This window comes from Mustela nivalis, assembly GCF_964662115.1.
Source record: "Mustela nivalis genome assembly, chromosome: 6".
Lineage (NCBI taxonomy): Eukaryota > Metazoa > Chordata > Mammalia > Carnivora > Mustelidae > Mustela > Mustela nivalis.
In genome coordinates, this window is record NC_139025.1 from 21089282 (window position 1) to 21116483 (window position 27202).

General features: G+C 34.7%; 1 protein-coding gene across 41 annotated transcripts in view; it reads right to left on the reverse strand.

The window, feature by feature from the left end:
- CEP128 (centrosomal protein 128) overlaps positions 1-27202 on the reverse strand; it is a 407789-nt gene that overhangs the window by 324889 nt on the left and 55698 nt on the right. For all 41 annotated transcript variants that reach the window (XR_014313195.1, XM_082736376.1, XM_082736360.1 and 38 more), the window contains one exon: positions 19446-19562. Coding sequence is in view for 40 of the 41 variants with exons in the window: in XM_082736376.1 (XP_082592502.1) it covers positions 19446-19562 (117 nt within the window). In the remaining variant the exon portion in view is untranslated. The remainder of the gene's footprint in view (positions 1-19445; positions 19563-27202) is intronic.

Consider the following 27202-nt stretch of genomic DNA (forward strand, 5'->3'; position numbering starts at 1 on the left):
GTATAAATATTAATAATTTTACTTGATATTAAAGAAAAATCAATAAGCTGAACTTTAATTAAACAAATTGTGTTTTATAACATGGAATTATACCTTATAAAGCATAATTCTTCTGAAAGTCAACTTTTTAAAAAAGCCTAATTTCCATATATGAGCTAGTTGAATAAAAGAACCTCTAATTCTTTTGGATACCTCGGAATCTGCAAAATAAACTTCCCTTCCTCCTCAGTTTCTACCTTCAACATCTGAACTGTTGTTCATAATATCCCTTTTCCAAATATACACTTTTCAATTATAGTTGTACTTTGATACCCAAAATGTTATTTAATACCTCCCTTTTTTACTTCTCCTTTTACTCTAAGGATGTATGTCTTAGAAAAATTTAGTCAATGAGAACTTAAATCCTATTGTTTTCAGTAGAGGAGCCAAATGAGGTCCTAAGGAGCAACCTAAAGCAAATTACTGTATTTCCACCATTTCATCTCAAAATGTCATTAAGTTTGAACATCATCTCTGCTTCCTACAGATCATCGGTCAGTAAACAAGTAAACACACATGCAATATTCTAGCCCAGAATATTGAACATATTTTCTACATTACCTAGTTTAAAATAAAAGACAAAGAAAATCTAATTCTTCAGACCTAGTAAATACATATTAATGCACTTTTACCTTCTAAAAACACAAATAAAATGAAGGAGAAGACTTTAAAAACTAACTGAATCAAAATTACAAGCTTTCTTTAAACCTTAACAATAAACTTTAACTCATATACTATCTTTTTAAGTATATAAGGCTGTACTAGATTTCTTTCCCATTTGATTTAGATCAAGCAATGAGAATTATATTAAAACTGACCCAGTAAAAGCAGTTATAAAAGGAGAAAAAAAATCACATGCCAATGAATTTCCATTATTATGTTATTTTGCTTTTTAAAGCTTGTTTTTTTTTTTTTTTTCCTTAAAAGCAGTTTAGCTATAAAGCTATCATGTGTCCTGCTCCAGGATTCAGACTGTCTTTTACACGTTTAAGATTACAGCAACAATGCTAAGCCTTAATAGTGCATCCCTGGAGCACATTTAAATCTTTAATAACAATAATTTTTCTTCTTTCCCTTAAGTGTGACTATTTCCATTAAAAAGACTAAAACATTGAGTATCATACTACTGCATTTCTTTAGAGGTAGAGTATTCTGAATTCTCATGGTTAAATGTTTTTTTTTTTTTTTTAAAGCAGCCTTTTCTTCTAGAAAGTAAAGGAGAAAAAGGAAGATGTTTGAAGACATCTCATCGGACCATAAAAACTCCAACTTTGGCAATAGGCATGTTTATCAAAAGGATCTAAAAACACACTCAAAAATAAAGAATAGAGGCACCAGGGTGGCTCAGTGGGTTAAAACCTCTGCCTTTTGCACAGGTCATGGCCTCAAGGTCCTGGGATTGAGTCCCGCATCAGGCTCTCTGCTCAGTGGGAAGCCTGTTTCCCCCTCTCTCTCTGCCTGCCTATTTACTTACGATCTCTCTCTCTGTCAAATAAATAAATAAAATCTTTTAAAAAATAAAATAAAATAAAGAAAAAATAGGGAATTAAAGGCCCTTTGTTGACTGTAAAGGGACCAGCCAGCTTGGGTAAGAATCATGGAGCTGGAATGAAATAGAGGTAGGTCTATTTTAACTCCCACACAGGCCACTGAAATTTGGGAAAAAAAAAAAAAAAAAGATGAACATAAACTATCCTGTCTCATTCTAATCATTGAGCAGTGCTCCAAGTGCATGCCTTTGGTCACAAGGGCAAGAACATGCAGATGACTCACTGGTAAACCAACAAGACTATAGAAAAACAAGTCTGTTCACATGGAACAATAGGTCAGTAACATTACCCTTTAAAAGGTACAAACTTCCAAGTCAGATTTTTTTTCCCAGTAACAAAGAATAAAGTCATGTCACTGAGAATTAGAAAAGTATTGCTCTTACTATATATTATTAAAGACTTGATTTTTTTTTTTTTTTGAGCAGTTTTATGTTCATAGCAAAACTGAGAGGGAAGTGGAGTTCCCATATACACCAGTGTCCTCATACCTGTATAACTTCCCCATTATCAACATCCTTCAACAAAGTAGTACACATTTGCTACAACTGATGAACCTACACTGACACAATATAATCACTCATAATGTACATCAGGGTTCATTTTCGGTGCTGTGTACTCTATGGGTTTGAACCAATCTATAATGACAGGTATCTATCATTACAGTATAATAATATATTTTCATAGTGTATTTTCACTAAAAATCCTGTGCTCTACCTATTCATCCCCTACCTCCCAAATTCTGGCAACTACTAATCTCTTTATTGTCTCCATGGTTTTTCTCTCCCAGAATGTCATATAGTTGGAATCCTACAGTATGTAGTCTTTTCAGATTATTCTTTCACTTAATAATATGCCTGTAAAGTTCCTCTATGCTTTTTCATTGCTTCATAGCTCATTGGACTATATTTTTATAATTAAATTCTTCATTTGAATAAGTCAGCAAGTATTTTAAGTTTTGCAATATAATGCAATTCTGATTGGAATTAGACCACATGAACTATAAAGCTAAAAGTTTATATTTATGGATATTAAAAATTTTTAATAGCTTTAAGAACAATTGTCATATTTCAAATCAAGAAAAAAACATTATTAAGTACTTAATATGTATACTTAATACTGTAATAAGAAACATATTTGAGATTTTTTTTTAAAAGACAGAAATCTGGTGTCTATTTCCAAAATTATCTTTTGAAAACCTAAATCACAACTCTAAAACCATCAAATATCAATAGAATAATACATATTTTGAAAAGGAATATATAAGCATATTGCAGCAGGATTTTATTGTTCACAACTAATACTACTCACTTAAATTAACATAGATTTTATTTCTGTCAAGCTCTGTGAATTTCTAAATTTTGTTTTTTCCTAAATCTAGTTAGAGATTCCTCCCACATGAGAACTAGCTAAAGTCATGGAAAATTTTAGCCTTTAAGTTCATCCAGTTGGGGATTATCTGTGCCAACAAAAACCAAACCAAACAAAACAAAACAAAAAAAGTTTCTTTTCAAGGCAGAAAACAATGCATTCATATTCTAAATCCCTGAACCAATATCTAACTCAAAAATAGTTAGATTTTACTCAAATTATTCAAAGAAATTTATTTTTCGGCCATAACCAAGGAACAAAAATTCTATACAAACTACCACAAAAAAAAAAAAAAAAAAAAAAAATTAGTAAGTTAAAGTAGAATTACATGATAAAGGCCAAAGAGAATCCAAATGTGATCATTACCTTTATAACACCATACAGATTTTTAGGCTATCAAAGGGAGAAAATTCTAAAAACCTGCTGTCAGTTGAATTATGTATTTCCAGATGGAAGTGGTAAGCATATTGTGTGTGGAGTCACAAGATACAACCATTCCTGTTTTTCAAAAGGCAGAGTAATATCAAGTATCATGTAGTTAAGTAAGATTTATCAGTAATTTAAGTACAATGGTATTACTTCTGATGGCAATTGTAATCCTTAATGATGTTCTTTAAAGATACCTGAGGTTTTGAAACATAAAACTCAAAGTTTCTCTTTGAGAATGGCCCAGATGTCTATTTTTTTTCTTTTTTGTCTTATGATAAGGTGTTAGTTTTTTCAGGAATCCAAAAAGCTTTTATAGAAACCACTGTGATAGGGTAGAGGGTCACATATTACTGACCTATTTTCCCCAATAAATAGGAAACTTACTGTTTCTATTATGTCCATATTTATGGAGTCTGTGACTGGCTGGGGCACCCTTTGCCAACAAAGCCAACCAAGGTCATGGGTTCAATCACCATGAGAGCCAATTCCCTTTGCTCTGTTCCATGGTCATAGTCTTTACCCTAAACCTTAGCCAAAGGCCACATGGAAGACTAACCAGGCCAGAGACCCTGGATGAATCAGCAAGATCTACCAGGGCTATAAAAATAACACAAAAGGAAAAGCCCTATTGACTACTGTCAGGATTTCATTCTTTAAATGTTATTAAATTTGCCAATCTGCAAACAAAACCTTAATTACTGTCTACAAAGTTGGTTTGCTAAAAAGATATTCAAGTCTTTTGCCTTCTTTAATTCAAAAGCAACAATGGTAATGAGTATTATTCCCTAAAATGCCACTGCTTTTACTGGAACAGACTTTATTTTTATGCAATCTTTTACTTAAGAAAAATCTTGCAAGTAAAGTTAAATGTGAGCCCAACAAGTGCACTTTCCAGGATTTCCTTCAAAATCAAAAAGCAAAGGCTCTTAGTGGAGGGTCTGTTTTTATCTGAGTAGTTTCCTCTTTGAAAAAGGACACTCAGAGTTTTATTAGAAACCCCAAAGTAATATGATACTTCATTTGACTTTCTAAATACAGGACCACTGAGTTAGAATTGTTGACAAACAGAAGATCATAGGTAATTACAAAAATTTTATTTAAAATTTCTCAAGTTTAAAAAAAATAAGTAAAATAAAATTTCTCAAGTTTTATATGTATTTGAGTAGCATGCCCTTAAATATACAACACCTTTCACTGTTTTAGAGTTAGAGTATGTTATTTTATGCCTTTGGATTTTTTTTTTTTTCACTATTTTCTAATCAAAATAAAACCGTACCAAGTCGATGAATAAGTCTATCTGGAGCAGAGTGGTCTCTGTTTACACAACATTACTATGCACTCAGTAGTTGCCCAATAAATATTAATTGATAATGATGGAAAAGGGCTTTATAAACAGATGGTCTAGGATAAATTCACTGGAAATGTAGATAGAAACATTACACTCTTCAAGAAAAGCACAAAGTAGAAATTAAACAAGTCCTACACTCAGAAAATCTCAGGCTATTGTCAGGCAGCTGTTCAGTCAACAAGAGCACAGACATTTTTCATCATCATCATAGCATTAGCTGCATTAAATGTCTATTTGCATACACTGTTACACAAAGGGAATCACACAGATTCATGCTAGCCTTATTTGTTATAGTTTACAATGATAATATTAGCAAGAACAAGTAAGTACACACAGCAAAATAAATGTGCTTAAACAATACTTTAAGATCTAGGCATATATGGTATGAACATAAAATGTATCAAGACTTAAATGCAACTCACAGCAGCAGTAAGAGTATTTATTCCTAATGCAAACCTCAACTATTTCCAAGGAGATTCTGAGGTGCTTTACAAGAACATCTACACACATGCTTCAAGAATAGGTGAAATAAAGAAAGGAGTCAGAGGCCACAATGGCCATTTTGGAGAAAATAAGAAAGGACTGTTCAAGAACCTAGAGAGCAAATATCAGGGAGGAAAAAAGTAGAACAAAAAAAAAAAATCCTACAAGGACTAACATCAGTGAGGTAGGAACTAAGAAGCTACAATCAAACTGATCAACCCAGGAAGGTATTTTGAAAAATACACCTTATTCAAAAACATTTGAATAATAAAAAATACGTTACATACATTGGAGGATTTTGGAGAAAGGTCGTTGAAATGAAAAGGTGAAAGGGGATAGAAAGTGCACTGTAAACACTTAATAATTAATATCCTTAGGTAATATGTTTTAATAAAGTAAAAAGCCTAAGAAGAGATAACATAAGTATTACGCAGAAATGAGATTTTAAGAATCTCAGGACAACTGACATCTACACACCATCTCATAAAACTGCAACCCTCAAAGGAACCCCAAAACCTTCCCTAGCATGCTAACACTTGGCATCTTACTTGTCTTACGATGTAGGATACAGTTCTAGATTTTCAACTTTTATTTTGTCAATATTGAAGAGCAGGCTCCTGAAATATATGATCTGGAATATTCTTTAATCCAGCCATTAATTACTATCAATATTTCCCAATAAAGGAAAGAGAACATGGCTTGTGGAAACTGTCTATATGATATGCATGAACCACATGGGAAGTTTGCTCTGTGAATGGAAATTCAGGTACTCAGTGAGGACAAGGTTGAAAGAGACAACATATAATATCTCTTCCAGCTTCTCTTTTACAAGGAATTTTGGGGGAAAAAATATTTTCCACAAAAAAAAATACTAAAAGGATTTTAGTGTCATCTGAAATGATCAAAGCCTAATAAAACAGACTTACCGGTTAAAGCAGCAGGGGTGGGGTGCAGGATGCAAAGAGGTAAATCAAGAAAAAGACTAAGGAAGAAGATTGAAGAACATGAAAGGTCTTGGACCTGCGCATTTCAAGCTGTGCCAAATAGTGTTCAATCGGCTTTTAAAGACAAATCCCATAATAGACAATCATTCTCCTCCATCTATTTCCTTTTTATCAGCATGGTAACATTAATAGTTCTTTCACAACCTTACAGAAAAGTGTTTAACTTTAGCCCTGCAAAAAAATAAGTAATCCATAGGTAATAAACTTAAAGGAGAGATGAAAATAATCAACATGGTATAAAATAGTAAGAGAACAATACTATAAATCAAAACTATAGTGAGTAGGAATTTAAATATCTATTTCGGGCATGGATTGGTAAAGTGCTTATCATGCAGCAATAAGCAATGGGGTAGAATCACACTCATTAAAAGAAATGCCCAAAATGATTTTAAAACACAAACTCTCAGCAAAATACCACTTCTTCCACCCAAATTTTCCCAAATGGTCAAGAAGAGATAACTATTTTCCCTCTGGGCTGCTGTAAAGCCTATTTCAAAACTGAAATAACACCCTTAGTGAATTACAGAGATTGTTAACATTTCTTTCTCAGCTAAACTGGGAGTCCCTCAAAGTCAAGACCATGTTTTAAGTACCATTAAATCTCCAGTCCCCAGCACATTAACTGTCATACACTAAGTACACGAAGGTATCGGCTGCATATTTTACTATGTATAGTTCTGACTAGACATTGAGTAGACAATATTTATTCACCCTTTCCTCCAAGAAACACTTCTTGGGCCCCTATTTCATGCCTGCCATAGCTCTAGGTACTGGAGACACAGCAGTGAGCAATGTGCCTGCCTGAATTCTGATCAGGGGCAGACAGATGACCGGTAATGAAAAGTGCTAATAAAAAAGTAAAAATTAAAAAAGAGCGTGAGGCAGTGTGGGGAGCACAGGAGTGAAGAAAGGGTTTACCAAGGATAGTTAATAAGGCCTTGCTGAAGAAGAGCTCTGAAACCCCTACTGAAAGATCTGAAAGATTTGAGGGTAAACAGCAAAGCAACTGTTTCCAGAGTTGAAAATTCCTGGCTCTGGAAATGGAAAGTGTAAATGTCCAAAAGCAGGAGGGTGCCTGACATGTCTGTGGAAAAGCAAGAAGGCAAGCCTAGTTGGCCTAGAGTAGACAAGAATGACAGAGAATTAAGGGAGTGGGTATGCAGGAACCATAAGTGAGGAGGCTTGTAGGCTGAGGACTTTACATTTTATTCTGAATATGATAAAGAAACCACTGAAGGGTTCTGAAGAATGATGTGGCACTATCTGATTCTGTGGGGAAAGACTGAAGGAAGGTAAGATTGGGAGCAAGGGGGCTGGCTACTGCACCAGCCCAAGCAGGAGAAAATAGAGACAAGAAGATAGATGAGAATAGTAGCAATAGAAGGGGTGAGGAGTGATCAATTCAGAAAACATTTCTTTTTTTTTTTTAAGATTTTTATTTTATTTTATTTGACAGAGAGAAATCACAAGTAGATGGAGAGGCAGGCAGAGAGAGAGAGAGAGGGAAGCAGGCTCCCTGCTGAGCAGAGAGCCAGATGCGGGACTCGATCCCAGGACCCTGAGATCATGACCTGAGCCGAAGGCAGCAGCTTAACCCACTGAGCCACCCAGGCGGCCCAGAAAACATTTCTTTAATTTCTTTTTTTTATTGCTGATGCAGTGCCTGGACGGCTTAGTTGATTAAGCACCCAAGTCTTAATTTTGGCTCAGATTATGATGTCAAAGTCATGGGACCAGGCCCCGTATCCACTTAGCATGGAGTCTGCTTGCCCCACTTCCCCTGCTCTTCCTCTTTGCTCTCTTTCTCTCTCTCCATCTAAAGTGAATAAATAAAATCTTTAAAAAATAAATAAATAGAACTGACAGAATTTAATGATGTGAAGGATGAGAGAAATGGTAAAGGGGAGAACATAAAGGAACCACATAAAATTTTTTAAATATAAAGTTAACATTCCTTTTGTCATCAAGATGAGCATCCATCCTCTTAGAAGAAATAAATCATAGGAGCTTACTAGACTGAACCACACAAAAAGACATAATTTAGCACCTTCTTTACAAGTTCCCAGGTCAGGAGGAGAAAGAACAGGAAATGGAGCTTCAGCAACCCAAGTCTGCCCAGGCTTTGCAGCTTTAAATCACAGTACCACTCTAACTTGATTCCCATCCAAGTCTGATACTAGCTAACAGTGCTTCAGGATCTCAATCCCAGATGAAAAATAGGAAACTGAACAACTTTTTCTCCTTGCCAAATAAGCCCATGGAATGATGACATAAGATTACACGTGTAAATAGTGTTTTAACTTGACTGTAAGTGATGTTAGAAAAACCTAAGCAACTTCTTATTTCTTGAGTAATAAGTAATAACCACAGCTTCAGGTTTAAAAAAAAAGAGAGAGAGAGAGAGAGAGAGATCGATCTAGGGTACTAAACACAAATGTAAATCAACCAGAAATGCAAGGAATCATACAGCTACAAAAAAATACTTTGTATCAGGTGAAAGAGACACAAACAAGACCACACAAAGAGAAATCAACATAGAATGCCAGTTGAAAATGACTGTTCCTGGATTGGGTGGACAACAAGGTACAAAGGCAGTGATGATTAAGGAAAAGAAAATGATAACTGGAAAAAGTTTGCATCTATATAAAATAAAAATGTAGAGAAAGTATCTTTGGGACATTGCCGCATAGATTAGATACATGAACCACGGACAAGGGCATGGGAATACATGATTCTAGTGACAGAAACTCTCAAATCAAATTAGAGTCTCTAACTGTTTTACTATATGTAAAAAGATCTTTTCCACAGAAGGAGGAGAGAGGAAAGAAGGAAGAATTGTAACCCTAAATATGAAGAATGAAAGAAACTCCAACAAAAAGGCATAAAAATGACAGCTTTAGTGTTAAATATAACAGATGTCTTATTACATAGTACTCAGTGTGTCATATTTTATTTTTCAACTGTAGAAAGCAACACTGTTTCAAATTTAAATTTCCAAATAGCAATAGCTAGATAATTATATTCTTTTTCAGTTGCAATGCTTATGCCAAGTACACTTTCAGGGAGTCCTAATAGTTGAGATATATATATGTTATCATCATTTTCCAAGATAGTTTAGCAACTTTAATGAAGGATGCCTGCTGGGTCACAATTGATAGTTCAACACTGACGACTAGTGGCCAAAAATATGTAGTAATTCCCTATTTCTAAGTACTCTCCTAAGACTTTTATCTAAATTTGAAACATGTAAGTATAAATTATGAAACATATTAAAAGAATTTTCAAACATTCCAAAAATTACAAAGGAAAAACCTGTATCTCTTAAGTCTTTTCTGTCCATTATTTGCTATGTCTCCAAATCAAATTCAATCAGCCTTTGATATTGACCCATAATGGGAACAACACCATAAGGTGTTGGTTCATTCATATCCTCACAGTTGAATTAACACTTTCAGAAATCCATAACTAATATTTTAAAGAGATATTACTTTTAGAATTCATGTATCTGAGCAGTTCTAGTCTAATTTTTTTTTCTAACTTCGTCTGTTAGGCACTAAGAAATCAGAAATCTAGCTGTCCTAAATTCCCAAAATAATGTGAAAAACAGTAAAGTACCATATCAAAATACTCTTTTTAAAAGTTAAAATTTAATTGTGGTTGCCTTAATTCTTGAAGAATGCTTGTAGGATTTCAGTTAAATCATTTAAACTGCTGCCTATTCAACTTCAAAGAGGTTAAAATTTGTTAACATTCACTTTCTTAGAAGAAATAAGAGCAGTAGGATAATACAACACAGACAAATCTTTGAGAGAGAAAAAAAATTTGTTTTTTTAACCAAGTGTGTAACAACATTCAACCAAGTGGTCACTTACATGTGAAAACAATGGGAATTTCTTCAACAACTATTAACAGACTCTCTGCAGTGGGATAAACACTGAATTACATGCCCCAGAAAACAGGTGAGATGGACAAAGTTCTTGCCAACAGCAGTCCCATTTTGGTGGGAAAGTCATACAATAACATAAACAAATATACAGTTATAGGTGGTGTTAAGTGCTATGAAAAGATAAAGTAATATGATCTGATAGAAAACAATGGGACAGAAAAGAGCTATTTTTTTTTTAGTTGTTTGTATTTATTTTGGTGGGGAGGGGCAGAGGGAGAAAATTTCAAACAGACTCCCTGCTAAGCACAGAACTCCTCTCAGGGCTTGATCTCAGGACTTTTTTTTTTTTTCTTTTCTTTTCTTTTTTTTTTTTTTTTTTTTTTTATCTCAGGACTTTGAGATCATGACCTGGGCCAAAATCGAGAGTCTAGGTTTTTTATTTAGTTTGGCTCAACCAAATAAGCCACCCAGGCATTTCAGAAAAGAGCTATTTTAGAAAAGGGAGGGGCAGGGCAGTTCTCTCTGAAGAGATGGCAACAATTAAACCCAAAGGATGAGAAAGATGTAAGTTTGCTGAGGGTCTAAAGAAAGTGTTCATGTGAGACATGAGAGGAAATCACTGTGCTTAGAGCACAGATTTCTTAGAACGATTTGTAGTTATAGATGCAATTTTTAAATTTGAGAATAACCATTTAAAAAATGGAAATATAACCAAAGCCAGAAGTATAAAAATGAATATATAACACATTTCAATCCAGTAGAAAACAAAAAAAAAGGGGGGGAGGACAACAAAAAAAGAAAAGATGTTAAAAAAACAAATAAAAGGATAAAAACATTTCCAAATGCATCAATAATTTTAAGAAAAAGTGACTAACCCAGCCATTAAAAAAGTCATAATTTATCAAATGATAGTTTTAAAGTCCAACTGTAAGGTGTTTATAAGAAAAAGAAACATAAAAAAATAAGTTACAAAGTAAGGATTAAAATATAGCTGAAAAATCATATGCCAAGACAGTAACTCAAAAGAATGCTAATATCAAGAGGAACACTACAGATTAAAAAATACTTGACCAAGAAGTAATTAATTCATATCCATGAAACAGACACAAAATAGAACAAAATTAAAAATAAAAAAAACTAGTAAAAAAAAATCACAGAGAGAAATTAACAATCCTTATACTGAGAGGCTGTAGACGGACATATTTAATAGAACACAAAAGAACAGAACAACAAAATTTACTAACTTGACTTACTAAATTATAGGAGTGTTCATGTATGTCTGCCATATGCTAAACTGAAAATGTGTTAAATTTTTGTACTCATAATATCTGCCCAAAAAACTGATCATGGTACCAGGTGTCAAAATGGAAGTTTCAACAAACTTCAAAGGAATTAAAAATTAATAATAAAAAGAGTTAAGTAAGAATACACACATTTGGATTTTTCAAAAGGCATTCCTAAGTAAGTCTTAAGTTACAGAGAAAGTCATAGAAGAAACTATAAAAGATTTAGAAATAAACCACCATAAAAGAAGAGCATATCAAAATATATGGTAATTTAGTGATAAACTCACAGTAATTTTTAAAAGAAAAATCAGCTAATGTTTTAACTTGTAAATCTAAAAACTGAAACAGAGCAATCCTAAAAACAAAAAAGGAAGAAAAAATAGAGTTAAAAACAGAAGTTGATGGACTGATAAGGCTAATCAAAATGAAACTAATAAACACATGTCTAGCAAAATTAGTAGAGAAAAAGGAATAGCTAATATTTAAGCAAGAAAGTATATAGCTTCAAAACAAGATTTAAAAATAATAAATCAGGGCTATGATTGCTTTTAAAATTAACTTCAAAATACAGGCAAAATGGATAACAAAAAATCATCAATTACCAAACTGACTTTTTTAAAAAATAAAAAGCTATACAGACCAAAACAAACAAACAAAAAAGAAAAAAACTGAAAACCTCAGCTACTAAAAGGATAACAGGTACAAATGGTTTTATAGGTGAGTTTTAATAAACAATCAAGAATGAGACAGTACCTCTCTTAAACAGAGCTAGAAAAGAGAAAAAGAATCTACCTAATTCATTTTATGCGGTTATAACCTTGCTTCTAAAACCAAAAAGAGCAGTACAAAGACAATTATAAGCCTTCAATCATTAATAGAAATATAAAAGTCCTAAGAAAACACTAGCAAATTAACTCAGCAATGTATAAAAAATAATACATTATAACCAAATAAATGCTGGGAGGGGTCAATATTGATTAATAAAGTCAACCATATTTCAATATCAAAAAAGAAATATAGCAAGCACCAAGAGTATTTGATAAATTCTACAACACATTGTGATTTTTTTTTAAAGAAACAAACACAACTCTTCAAAATCTAGGAATAGAAGGCAATGTTCTTAATCTGGTAGAGAACAGCATTGAAAAAACCAGGAGCAAACACATGCAACAAGATTAACAGTTTAGAAGCATCCCTATAAAAACAGGAAAAAAGCAAGAATTCTTGCTCTTTATTTCTAGTCGACATTGCACTTAAGTTTCTAGCCAATGCAATAAAGCAACGACAAAGAATTATAAAGTTAATGAATAAATTGCCTTCCATTTCATATATTATTATCTACACAATATATATAGTACATGATAGTAATACATGAAAGCTGCTAACAAATTATAAAATAAGATCACTAAGCAAAATTGTTGCATACAAGAGCCATGCATAAAATGAATTACACTCCTATATACTATAACTAACCAATCAGAGATGTAATAAAAGAAAATATTCCATTCACAATAGAAAGATACTTAGGAATAAGTCCAACAAAAGATGAATAAGACCTTTATATATAATTATAAAACATTATTGAAGAACACTAGAAAACACCTCTCTTCAAATTAATCTATGTAGTCAGTATAATTACAATCAAAATGCCAGCAGGATTTTTCAAGAAACATGACAAGAGATTTTCATTATCATTTTCCAAAGTATAATGAAAGCTATAATAATGGAGATAAAATGATATCAGTTCAGGGGTAGACAAACAGATCAATAGAAAAGCATATAGAACCAGAGAGCTACCATGGGAAACTAGATATATAACAGAAGTGGCATTTAAATCAGAGGGGAAAGACAAATTATTCAAAAATGATGCTGAGGCAACTCATTAGTCACATAAAAAAATAACAGATTCCTTCCTCGTGCCACTAAAAAAATAAAATTCCTGAGGGAAAACACAGTAATCTAATATTTTCAAATGAGCAAATGATAAACAAGCTATCTGCACAGGCACAAATGCAAACTGCCAAAAAAAATATGTGAAAAGATATTCAAATTCACTAATAGAGAAATGCAAATAAACATAAAAATGAGTTAACACTTGATACCCATAAGCCTGGCAAAAATTAAAGATAATGTAGGGAAAAGTGCCATTTTCAACCATTTTACTAACAGAAATGTAAAAGGTTAGAACCTTTTGGAAAAAATAATCTGATAGCCTCTATTATAATAAAAATTCATCTCTGGTAATAAAAGATTAAGTTAGAACCACATAAGCTAGTTCAAGGAATTTCCAGAAAGTACTGATGAGAGGTAAAAGCAAAAAGCAGAATTGTGTGTGCATGTGTGTGTATAAAATGTGATCTCATTTTATTAAAATGAAACATACCAAAAAAGTCCTATATATGCAAAGGCATAAATGGCCCATATACACCTGTCTAGGATAATTAAGAGTAACGATTAAGGAAAATATAAAGGGATCAATCTACCAGGCTGTTCACACTGGTTCCTTTTTCTTAGGGAATAGGGTTAATGGTTGATGATCAGAGAATACATAAGAGTTGGGGTGGGGGGGGGGGGGAATAAGCCAAGCAAATAAAACAAAAGCTGCATTAAAAAGAGAATGTATGAGCATTTATGATATGATCATATTTAGTTATACATTTAAATTATGTATGAATAAATACTTTTCATATTAAATTACCTAATAAAATGTTAAAAGAATTATGTAATAAATAAAACTAAAACAGTGGATCAAAACAATGTATGAACATGGTCACTACTTAATGCATTTGACAAATATTTATTAAGTACATGCTATGTGAAATGTTAAAAATGCAAAGTGTTCAAAAAGAATACAATTAAATATCAAGAAATAGTAATTTGTAATAACCTGGGGGGGAAAAAAAAAACTCATGTTAAATAGATCACTAGAGGGGCACCTGGGTGGCTCAGTGGGTTAAAGCCTCTGCCTTCAGCTCAGTTCATGGTCTCAGGGTCCTGGGATCCAGCACCACATCAGGCTCTCTGCTCAGCGGGGAGCCTGCTTCCCATCATTGCAAAAAGAGCAAACTAGTTAATGGGATTAGAGTTTATTAAAAGAATAAAAACCAGGGCTTAAATTAAGGCTCAGACTTAACCTACACATAGAGCTCCACCCTATAAAGAATAAACAATAGAGGAAGAGTTCTAGAATTTTCCCTAGCTACATACATTTTCCTACAGAATAGCACATGTGTAGTTGTCCTGTTGTGATACTCTACTTTCATGCTGTTGGTAGTCTGAATGTCCTTGCATGTCCCCCCAACTGTGTTACTCACTGCTTACTACATCCCATCTGGTCACCCAAGCCTCAAAAGGACCACATTCTAGAACTCATGTCCCAAGGACTAGGAAAATAATGTGCATTTTCTGGGCCTCCGTCATGCTTTCCACGGAGCTTGTACTTTAAACTCCAATTGAATTGTATGGTCTAATGGTCTTTCTCAAAGCCCAGGGAGGCTTATTGGGCTGGTCAATGTCAGAGTGATTTAAGGGGCATTTATTTAAAAGGCATCAAGTAACATCAGTGGGGAAGGGGATACTTGTATGTGAAAATATCGGGGCACTGACTATGGAAACAGAAGGGTAAAGTGCCAAGGAAAGTTATACAATTCAGCCTTGGGAAGATAAGTGAAGTCCAAAATCTACCAGCCTCAGAAAGGTCTCCTGGTCAATCCAAGCCAAGCAGGGGAGTCTCTAAAGGAAGGGGTTAATAAGGGCACCTTAGAACATATGCCTGACTAGATTCTCCTCTGAAATGACACAGAGGTCTCAAGGGAAATGCTAAAGCTATTAAGAGGACATTAGGAATACATTCTTGGCTTCCTTAGAAGCTTCTCCCTTAATGAGTTCAAACTAAATACATTTATAAACTGTTCCCAAAGTTTTTCTTAGGTGAAGTATCCATATTACTCAGCATCTCTGGAGCCACAGTGACACTTCTGGGAAGGAACAAATAGCATTTCTTCATTAGGCTTTTCACAATTGGTATAGATGCCAAAAGATGAAGAAAAATATCGGGAAAAAAATCTATTGTTTTAACTTTTCTGTACAAGGCTTTAACATTATTGATGAGGCTCACATAATCTGTTTTCTCATAGATGTACAGACTGAAAACCACTGAGCTGAGCACCCATCTTACACGTACCAATCCCCTACTAATCTTCACCATCTTCAATTAAGATTCCATTCTTCAACTTCCCCATAGACTTCTCCATGAAGTACCTACCACCTTGAGGCACCTGATTTACCCTAAATCACTAGCAAGCATGGCATATTACTGGTGGGAGTAAGTGGGAGAACTAGCACTTTAATATCCTATGAAATGTTCTGAAAGGCATATACAAATATGCACCCACCATTTATCTCGTGTACTTCATTTTAAGTCATTCAAATGAAGACAAAAATAAAATATTCAATTTAGTCTGAAGGCCAGTTGAAGATCCTTACCAAGTTAAGAAAATCTGACATTCATGTGACATCATAAGCACGTGACTAGTTAGTTGAGACTCAAGGAAGCAGTTTACAGAGTGTCCATAGCCTTCCTGCTTAGACCACGAAAGGGAAAAAACACAGATCAACTCATTAAAGAGTGCAAAATTCCTTAAGACCACTAAATAGGAAGAGGAGAGTGGCTGTTCCTCAACCAATTTCCAATGATTAATACTGTACTTTTCATTAAATGGGAACAGATAAAGCTCCAAGGACCTAAGGACCTCATTAGATCACTAAAAGGAAGCAAGTTTTAGCCAAAAGTACACACTGCCTCCCCATAATACGACATTATACCTAGAAATCGCTGATATCCTGGAATTTTTAATGAATACTTCTAATCTCTTAACAATTTTTAAATGTCCTAATTTTCACTAACATTGAATTATATATAGCTTTAAGGGAAGCAGAAGAACACAGTGGCTAAAAGTCCAGATCTCCTTACTCATCTAAAAATTCATTTTTCTCACCATAGCCAGAAACAAAATATATCAATTACTATCATCATACAGTATAAGTATTTGCAAAAGTATTTTTTAATATTGAAAAGAAAGCAAAGTGTTTCCTCTCCTTAAACATGACCTTTCCAGATCAGCCTAAGCCACTTAACTTGGGAAAAGGAAAACATATCAGCCTATATTAATCCTTTCCAGCTTCCACTGCACTGTTTAATCCAAAAACCACCTTTTAAAAGCATATGGGTCACCACTTATATTAAAGTGACAAAATATGAAATTAAACATTTCTTATCAATAGCGATCCTCTACTGTATTGTCAGAGATGGAATTCTAAATCACAGCTCAAGCTTTTAGTCAAACTGACAATTACAATGCAAATATTCAGGCTCTGGTTTCTCAAGAACAGGGATGAGAAGCAATCTTCCTCTCCCTCTTTGTAATTTTATGCATTCTGCAAAGAAAGAAGAAAATAAGTATGGAAAATTTCTCTAATTTTCTCTTGCAAAAAAGAACAATTGTCTATTCTTATGCTCACCAGATGCAATTTACTTTGAGAACAAATGTATAAAAATCAAGGTTTAAAAAAGAAGGCTACCCACATACTGTATCTAATTATTCAACAAAGTATCCTCCTCAAAGTAATTACCTACTAACAAGGGTATGCCTCCTTTTGTGAAATAGAGGAAAATGGAATTTTAGAAAACAAAAGTAGATTTTCTATTGCTTACATTATAATTTCAGGGTTGCCATTTTTGCACCTAGTTTTCAATTGGCAGTATCTCCTAATAATTAAAAAAAATTTTTTTAATCCTCCAATTTATAAGGGTCAATGATCTTCAAGCACATATGCATGCATTTATAGAACACCACTTTTAGAGAAAATCATTTTGTAAAAGAAAAAGAAATCCTTTTTAAAATCTTTTGTTTTGTCTCAATTTTTTATACTTTATGTATAGATCTAAGACACATTTAAAGGAAATTCAGGGCGCTTGGGTGGCTCAGTGGGTTAAGCCTCTGCCTTCAGTTCAGATCATGATCCCAGGATCCTGGGATGGAGCCCCACATTGGACTCTCTGCTCAGCAGGGAGCCTGCTTCCCCCTATCTCTCTGGCTGCCTCTCTGTCTACTTGTAATCTCTCTCTCTGTGTCAAATAAATAAATAAAATCTTTTAAAAAAAATAAAAAATAAAGGAATTTCAACAAATCAATTTTCTATAATGATAGTAATAAAACATAACCAACATAATACAATGAAATTTACAAATCTACACCATTAATTAATAAAAGGAAAAAGCAAAGCCTTGCCTCACAGTATGAATCCAATTAATAAATGCAGAAAAAGCAATAGAATGTGTTAAAAAAAAGAAACACTATTTAGCATCACTTATAGTAATAACTGTTTCATGAAAGAATATTAACAGATGTTAAAATCTATGGGTGAAAATAGGATAATAAGCTATTTTCAAGTTTCAAAGAATATCCACATAAAGTAAATACTTAAAAAGGCATACTATTAAGATTTACAGTGGAGAAATTTGGCAGACAACACTTTAACCAAATGTTCAGCTTTCACCAGTAATGGGATGCCTTATATGCCTTCTTTTTTTTTTTTTTTAAAGATTTTATTTATTTATTTGACAGAGAGAAATCACAAGTAGATGGAGAGGCAGGCAGAGAGAGAGAGGGAAGCAGGCTCTCTGCTGAGCAGAGAGCCTGATGCGGGACTTGATCCCAGGACCCTGAGATCACGACCTGAGCCAAAGGCAGCAGCTTAACCCACTGAACCACCCAGGCGCCCACCTTCTAATAAGATACCCTGGGAAGAATGCAACACCAATTCTCTGCATTTCCTGCCAAAAATCCGTCACCTGAATCTGGATTTAGTCATGAGACAGCATCAACAAACCAAAATGCAAGATTTCTACAAACTGACTGGCCAGTACTCTGCAAAGTTGTCAAGGTCATAAATGACAAAGAAAAACTGAAAAAACTGTTCCAGATCAAAGGAGACTAAAGAGAAACAATGGTCAAATGCAGTATGTGACCCTGTAGTAAATAGCCTGGACCAGAAAAGGATGTTAGTGGCTAAATGTGAATAAAAACTATAGATTATATCATAGTATTAATCCAGTATTAAATTCCTATGATTATGGAAGAGAATGTACATACAATATTATTTAGGTGTAGAAGTATTTACATCACATCTGCAACTAGCTCAGAAAATTATGTATATGTAATATGCAACCTATACATTATTATTATTATTATTATTATAACATACATATAAAATGTGAATATTGGAGCGATCTAAGTAAAGGGTATACAGAAATCCTTTGTTCTAATTTTTCAACTTCCTCCTAAATCTGAAATTTCAAAATAAAAAAAGTACCTAAAAGGTAAGCGATCTCAGTTTTGGAATGGTATGACTATAGTCTAGTCCAGGGGTTGGCAAACTTTCTATAAAAGGACCAGAAAGTCAATACGTTAGCCTTTGTGGGATATATGGTCTCTTTTAACAACTCCTCAGTGCTGCCACAGTGTCAAAAGACCACCTACAAACAGTAAATGAATGAAGGGCTGTGTTCCAATAAAACTTTATTTACAAAAACTAGGCAATGGGCCACATTTGGCCCAGTGGCCATAGTTCGCTGACCCCTGAGGTCTAGTTCACGGCAAGGAAAATTGATCAGAGTAATCATACTTTCAGTTAACATTTCTGAGCACATGCCAGATATTAAGTGCTTTACAAGCATTAACTCATTTATCCTCACACCAACATGATTAGGTAAATACTATTACTATTTCCATTTTCCACAGAGGAAATGGCCTAGAAAAGCGAAGGAATTTGCCCAAGGTCACCACAGCCAGCAAGCAGTAGACTTTGGGTTTGAACCAGATAGGGCTATCTTCACACACTGAACTAGATAATGTACATGCTATACTTCTCAGATGCACTGAAATATACATGCAAAGACCAAGGAACTCTAACAATTTTAACAATGGCTAAATAAGTATCCAAACTATCCGAACTCAAGATTTACATTCTGAGAAAGTTTTTTTCACAAACCTCCTGTAGCTGCAAAGAAATAACTCCCAGCTGATCCTGACGTTTTTCCACCAGCTCTCGTTCTGTGCGCATCTCTCTTTCTATCTCCTGAAGCCGTCGTTCCACCCGATCTGAAACCTTAACATGAAGAGACAAAAAACAGTGACATTACAGAGCTGTTAGGCAAAAAGAGAATATACTGAAGAGATATTTTATGCCAGATACACTACCACCTAAGCATTTAAAAATGTCTTGTTTATAGTGTTCTTTTTAATGCTATTATAAAACAGCTCACCAAAAAAATGGACTGAAAGTTACAAAAGAAAACAATCATTAGCCTCTAAATAATGCAAACCTGGATCCCAATAAAAGACTTAAATCTTTCAAAGTAAAATAATTCAATAGATCAGAATTAAAATATACTAGAAAAGAGTGCCCTCTGGTGAAGTAGAAGGGAAATACCAAGTTTGCCAAGACAGCATTTTTTATTCTATTAATGATAAACTGTTCTATTTAGTTCTTTTTCATTTTAATTTTCTATAACATGACCTGCCTAGAAAAGTTTTGATGTCTATGGGCAGCAAATAATTAAATGTGTTTTTCATTAGCTTGTCAATCTTTTCTACTGTGATCTACAGAAAATAAACCAGCTGTAAAAGATCAAAAACTAAAGTCAAACAGAAAAATGTTTAATTGGGACTCTCTAAAATAAACATAAAAGAATGTTTTCTCTGATGCAAGATCTTCCTTGCTAAAAGTTGTACAAATTCAAATGCATTTCATGCATATCATCATACAGTCCCCTAAATAAAATTTACCTATTTGATAATGTGCATATTTCATGCAGGAAGCTACGGGAGGATAAAAGACATTTGGGTTCATTTAAGAGAAGCAATAAACATAGCCCTGTAATAAGAAATATTTTGCTAACAATTCTATACAGCCAGAAGGGTCCTGGTCACAAGGAGTCTTACCAGGGCAACAGAAATGTTCTAAACTGGACCATGGTGATGATTACACAACTCAGTACATTTGCTAAAAAGCACTGAATTGTGCACATAAAGCAGGTTAACTTTATGATAAATTATACATCAAATCAATTTTTTAAAATGATGCTGGTAAACATAAGTTTAATTAATTAAAAAACCTGAAAATCAAAATATTAAAAAATCCGAAAATCAAAAAAACAAAAATATTTTTTGATATTCTATCAAAAAAATTAGCAGCTAATATTCACTAAGAATGAAAATTCTTGGTTTTCTACCTTTTATTGCTTAAAAACAATTAAGATATTTACTCTGATAGTGTTTTACTAAAAACTCAAAATACTGTTCAGCATCAAGCTTCTGATTTATCATAGTAATCAACTTTAATACCCCAATAAATAATTTACAACTGCATCTGAAATAAATGTAGTACCTGCTGTATAAGTAAATAATATTGGAGAAATACTAAAAAATAAAAGGTTGTTAATTTATGCAATTTTTACGAAATGGAAATAAATAGCTTTATAGTTCACTCTGAATATAAAAAGTAATTAATAGCGAATGGAGAGGGTGGTTGGGTTATAAACATTGGGGAGGATATGTGATATGGTGAGTGCCGTGATGTATGTAAGCCTGACGATACACAGACCTATACCCCAGGGGCAAGTAACACTTCCTATGTTAATAAAAATAATTAATTTTTAAAAAGTAATTAATAGCAAAACTTATCAGAAAAAAAAATACAGAATCATCTCAAACTCATTAGGGTGGCTGCTACCAAAAACAAACAAAACCAAAAAAACAGGAAATAAGTGTTGGAGAGAAAGTGGAACCCTGGTACACTGTTAGTTTGGTAGGAATATAAAATTGTACAGATCATATGGAAAACAATGTTGATTCCTTTAAAAAATTGAAAATAGAGTTATAAGCAATTCCATCTCTAGGCATATACCCAAAAGAATTGAAAGAGGGTCTTGAAGAGATATTTGTAGACGCATGTTTACAGCAGCATTATTCACAAGAGCCAAAAGATGGGAGCAACCCAAGTGTCCGCTGACAGATAAATGGATCAACCAAATGTGGTTACACATACAATGGAGTATTATCCAGTCTCAAAAAGGAACAAACTTCTTACCCATGCTACAAATGGATAAACTTTGGAGACACTATGCTAAGTGAAATAAGCCAATGCACAAATAAACAAATATACTGTATCATTCCACTTAAATGAGATACCTGGAGCAGTCAAAGTTATAGAGACAGAAAGTTGAAAGGTGATGTCCAGGAACTGGAAAAAGGGTATCACGGAAAGCTGTTGCTTAATGGGTGTAGTTTCAGTTTTGCAAGGTAAAAAGTGTTCTGAAACAGTGAATGTGCACAACACTACTTAACATTTAAAAGTGATACAGTGATAGGGTCGCCTAGCCAGTGCCACAGTTGTTTCAGCATCAGACGCTTAGTCTTTGCTCATGTTTGGATCTCATGGGTTGTGAGATCAAGCCTGACATTGGGCCTTGCGCTCAGCGAGGAATCTGCTTAAGACTCACTCTCCTCTCTCATCCCCCACAACTCAGGTGCTCTCTCTCTCCCTCCCTCTCTCTCAACTTAAACTAAGGCTTAAAAATAAATCTTTAAAAAAAAAAATGAGGAGTACCGGGATGGCTTAGTCGGTTAGGCATCTGCCTTAGGTCCAGGTCAGGATCCCAGAGTCCTGCGATCAAGCCCTGGGGTCTGGCTCCCTGCTCAGTGGGAAGTCTGCTTCTCCTTCTCCCTCTGTGCCTCTCCACCCCAACTCTTTCTTTCTCTCAAATAAGTCAATAAAATCTTTTAAAAAGTGATATGATGGTAAATTTTACCACAGTTAAAAATAAGTAATAAAGAATGATAAAAAGAAATAAATACAACCTGCTAATACCACCCATGAGGAGAAAAACACTGATAGTATATATATAAATATATATATATAAATATAGTATATTTTTCTCTGCATATGTGCATGACTAGTCAAACACATATCCAGTTCACTTCTTTAAATAAAAATGAGGTGTTATACATAATATTTTATAAGTTTTTGGCAATGGACATATCATGGGTAACTTTCTATGACAACAAATAAATCCACATCCTTTTTTGTAACAAATGCATAGTTTTCCCTAATTGATTACAATAATTCCTACTATAAGTACCCTACTGATAATGGGATAACATTTATTTTTACTAATAGATGCTATGGCAAATACTCCAATATAGGATGATTTTTATAAATTCAAGAAACAATCTTTTTTTTTTTTTTAAAGATTTTATTTATTTATTTGACAGAGATCACAAGTAGGCAGAGAGGCAGGCAGAGAGAGAGGCCCAGGAGATAGCCCGACGCGGGGCTCGATCCCAGGACCCCGGAATCATGACCTGAGCCAAAGGCAGACGGGTTAACCCACTGAGCCACCCAGGAGCCCCTCAAGAAACAATCTTTAAGTGGCACTGTTGAATCAAAAGGAATGAATCACTTATTAGAAAAAAAACACAAAATAAAATAAAAACTTTGGAGGTATTTTGGATTTTTATCCAAATCCTTTACTCTAAAAAGAAGACTCACGAGATGGTCATTAACCAGTGGTCACACAACTGATCAGTGAGAAAAATAAGCCTAATGCAAGTCTCCCTTTCCAGCAGCATCTTATAAGCCCCAGGTCCATTTTCATGCATTCATTCAATAAACATGCGTGGACATTCATTTGTGCCAGTTGTTGTGGTAGGTAGGTATCTGGTTTAAAATCTACTTCAATAAATATTTGTTGTCTATTCTGTTGTTGTAATCTATGCAATAACCATGTTATCCTAAATGCAGTGTTGACAGAATTCTGAGCTCAATTAATGACCAACTCTTCCAGAAACAGCTAGATCCATGTTTAGATTTTTAATTTAAATAGTGACCCTACTATAGAAAACAAATAAAATTGACTTTTCCTCCATGAATAATCAAACTTAATAAGTATTCATATCACACTCAAATGGGTAGAATCTAGACAACTAATGAACTGAAATTTCCCCTGTGGTATGAGGCCCATGCAATATTGATTGTTACCAAAATTAAATCTTAATGGAAAATATTTTCCATAATATGTTATAAATAATAACTATGCCCTTCTAATGGGAAGTATAAAAGAAACTAAACAAACAAAAGTCTATAAATCATAAAGCATTAACAAATCAAATCTTGGCATGTCTGATAGGAACCAACACTTTTTGCCTCTTAAAGAAAACTGTGTCCTATAAACTTTCAAGACATATTTTAGTTATTGAGAAAATGTATGATAAACAGCTGTAGCCTCAGAGTAATGCACAATAAAAGTGAATAACAGTATGTACCAAAGAAACTGAAATTGGTGAGAGATAGTGGCAGTTGTTCATTTTTCTTTATGTATTTGTACAATATTTTAAAGTTTTCCACAGTGAACGTGCATCACTTTGGTAATTTTAATTCAAGCTTAAATGTGGAGGGGGGAAACAGCTGCAGCCTCTGAGAAGTTTAACATTCAAATAACAAAACTAAATGTTCTCTGACAGCATGCTATCATGAATTCACAAATACAACACAATATGTCAAAGTTATAAAATGTAAATGTCGACTTCAATTGGAATAAGTGAATTAGAAAATCTATATTAAGCCTTGTATAAATTGGAAAAAAACATCATGTGGCCTTCAGAAGACCTTCCAAAATTCAACAATATTATTTTTAAGTTTGGCATTAGACAATTTTCTCAATCAGGACTATATTCACACATATGAGGTATGAGATGCCCTCAATTAGGAGATACCCCTACTTTGAAAGCAAATTACAGAAAACACAAAACAAGCTATAGCAACACAACTTGATGGGAGGAACTAACAGTTGAACAATTCAACTGAATAATATTTAAGTGTGTATAATTTTCCAGGTGTAGACACTATAAAAGAATACATCCTGATGATCGAGGAGTCAAGATGGCGGAGAAGTAGCAAGCTGAGACTGCTTCAGCTAGCCGGAGATCAGCTAGGTAGCTTATCTAAAGATTGCAAACACCTGAAAATCCATCGGCAGATCGAAGAGAAGAACAGCAATTCTGGAAACAGAAAAACAACCACTTTCTGAAAGGTAGGACCGGCGGAGAAGTGAATCCAAAGCGACGGGAAGATAGACCCCGGGGGGAGGGGCCGGCTCCCGGCAAGCGGCGGAGCAACCGCACACAAAATCAGGACTTTTAAAAGTCTGTTCCGCTGAGGGACATCGCTCCAGAGGCTAAACCGGGGCGAAGCCCACGCGGGGTCAGCGTGGCCTCAGGTCCCGCAGGGTCACAGAAGGATCGGGGGTGTCTGAGTGTCACAGAGCTTGCGGGTATTGGAACGGGAAAGCCGGCTGCAGAGACAGAGCCGACAGTAAGCTCGCAGCTCGGGGTGACCTTGAACCGGTCGCAGGCTCGGTGAGCTCGGAGCGCGGCCGGAGGTCAGGCAGACGGGAATAACTGGGCGCTGTTCTCTGAGGACGCACTGAGGAGTGGGGCCCTGGGCTCTCGGCTCCTCCGGGCCGGAGACCAGGAGGCCGCCATTTGTGTTCCCGTCCTCCGGAACTCTACGGAAAGCGCTCAGGGAACAAAAGCTCCTGAAAGCAAACCCGAGCGGATTACTCACCCCGGCCCGGGTAAGGGAGGTGTAATTCCGCCTGGGGCAAAGACACTTGAGAATCACTACAACAGGCCCCTCCCCCAGAAGATCAACAAGAAATCCAGCCGAGACCAAGTTCACCTACCAAGGAGTGCGGTTTCAATACCAAGGAGAGCAGCAGAATTCCAGAGGAGGAGAAAGCCAAGCACGGAACTCATGGCTTTTTTCCTGTGATTTTTTTTTTAGTCTTGCAGTTAATTTAATTTTTTCTTTTTCATTTTTTTTTTTCTTTTTCTTCTCGCCTTCGGGTAAAATTTTTTTTTTTTAACTGTTACCTTTTCTTTTTTAACGATTTTTTACTAGTTTATCTAATATATATATTTTTTCTTTTTTACATTTTTCTCAGGTGTTTTCTTTTTTAAAAAAAATTTTTTTTTTCTTTTCTTTTTTTTTCTTTCTTTCTTTTTGAACCTCTTTTTATCCCCTTTCTCGCCACTCACGATTTTGGATCTCTTCTAATTTGGTTAAAGCATATTTTCCTGGGGTTGTTGCCACCCTTTTAGTATTTTACTTGCCCCTTCATTTACTCTTATCTGGACAAAATGACAAGACGTAAAAATTCAACACAAAAAAAAGAACAAGAGGCAGTACCGAAGGCTAGGGACCTAATCAATACAGACATCGGTAATATGTCAGATCTAGAGTTCAGAATGACAATTCTCAAGGTTCTAGCCGGGCTCGAAAAAGGCATGGAAGATATTAGAGAAACCCTCTCGAGAGATATAAAAGCCCTTTCTGGAGAAATAAAAGAACTAAAATCTAACCAAGTTGAAATAAAAAAAGCTATTAATGAGGTGCAATCAAAAATGGAGGCTCTAACTGCTAGGATAAATGAGGCAGAAGAAAGAATTAGTGATATAGAAGACCAAATGACAGAGAATAAAGAAGCTGAGCAAAAGAGGGACAAACAGCTACTGGACCACGAGGGGAGAATTCGAGAGATAAGTGACACCATTAGACGAAACAACATTAGAATAATTGGGATTCCAGAAGAAGAAGAAAGAGAGAGGGGAGCAGAAGGTATACTGGAGAGAATTATTGGGGAGAATTTCCCCAATATGGCAAAGGGAACAAGCATCAAAATTCAGGAGGTTCAGAGAACGCCCCTCAAAATCAATAAGAATAGGCCCACACCCCGTCACCTAATAGTAAAATTTACAAGTCTTAGTGACAAAGAGAAAATCCTGAAAGCAGCCCGGGAAAAGAAGTCTGTAACATACAATGGTAAAAATATTAGATTGGCAGCTGACTTATCCACAGAGACCTGGCAGGCCAGAAAGAGCTGGCATGATATTTTTAGAGCACTAAACGAGAAAAAAATGCAGCCCAGAATACTATATCCAGCTAGGCTATCATTGAAAATAGAAGGAAAGATTAAAAGCTTCCAGGACAAACAACAACTGAAAGAATTTGCAAATACCAAACCAGCTCTACAGGAAATATTGAAAGGGGTCCTCTAAGCAAAGAGAGAGCCTACAAGTGGTAGATCAGAAAGGAACAGAGACCATATACAGTAACAGTCATCTTACAGGCAATACAATGGCACTAAATTCATATCTCTCAATAGTTACCCTGAATGTGAATGGGCTAAATGCCCCTGTCAAAAGACACAGGGTATCAGAATGGATAAAAAAACAAAACCCATCTATATGTTGCCTCCAAGAAACTCATTTTAAGCCCGAAGACACCTCCAGATTTAAAGTGAGGGGGTGGAAAAGAATTTACCATGCTAATGGACATCAGAAGAAAGCAGGAGTGGCAATCCTTATATCAGATCAATTAGATTTTAAGCCAAAGACTATAATAAGAGATGAGGAAGGACACTATACCATACTCAAAGGGTGTGCCCAACAAGAAGATTTAACAATTTTAAATATCTATGCCCCCAACGTGGGAGCAGCCAACTATATAAACCAATTAATAACAAAATCAAAGAAACACATCAACAATAATACAATAATAGTAGGGGACTTTAACACTCCCCTCACTGAAATGGACAGGTCATCCAAGCAAAAGATCAGCAAGGAAATAAAGGCCTTAAACGACACACTGGACCAGATGGACATCACAGATATATTCAGAATATTTCA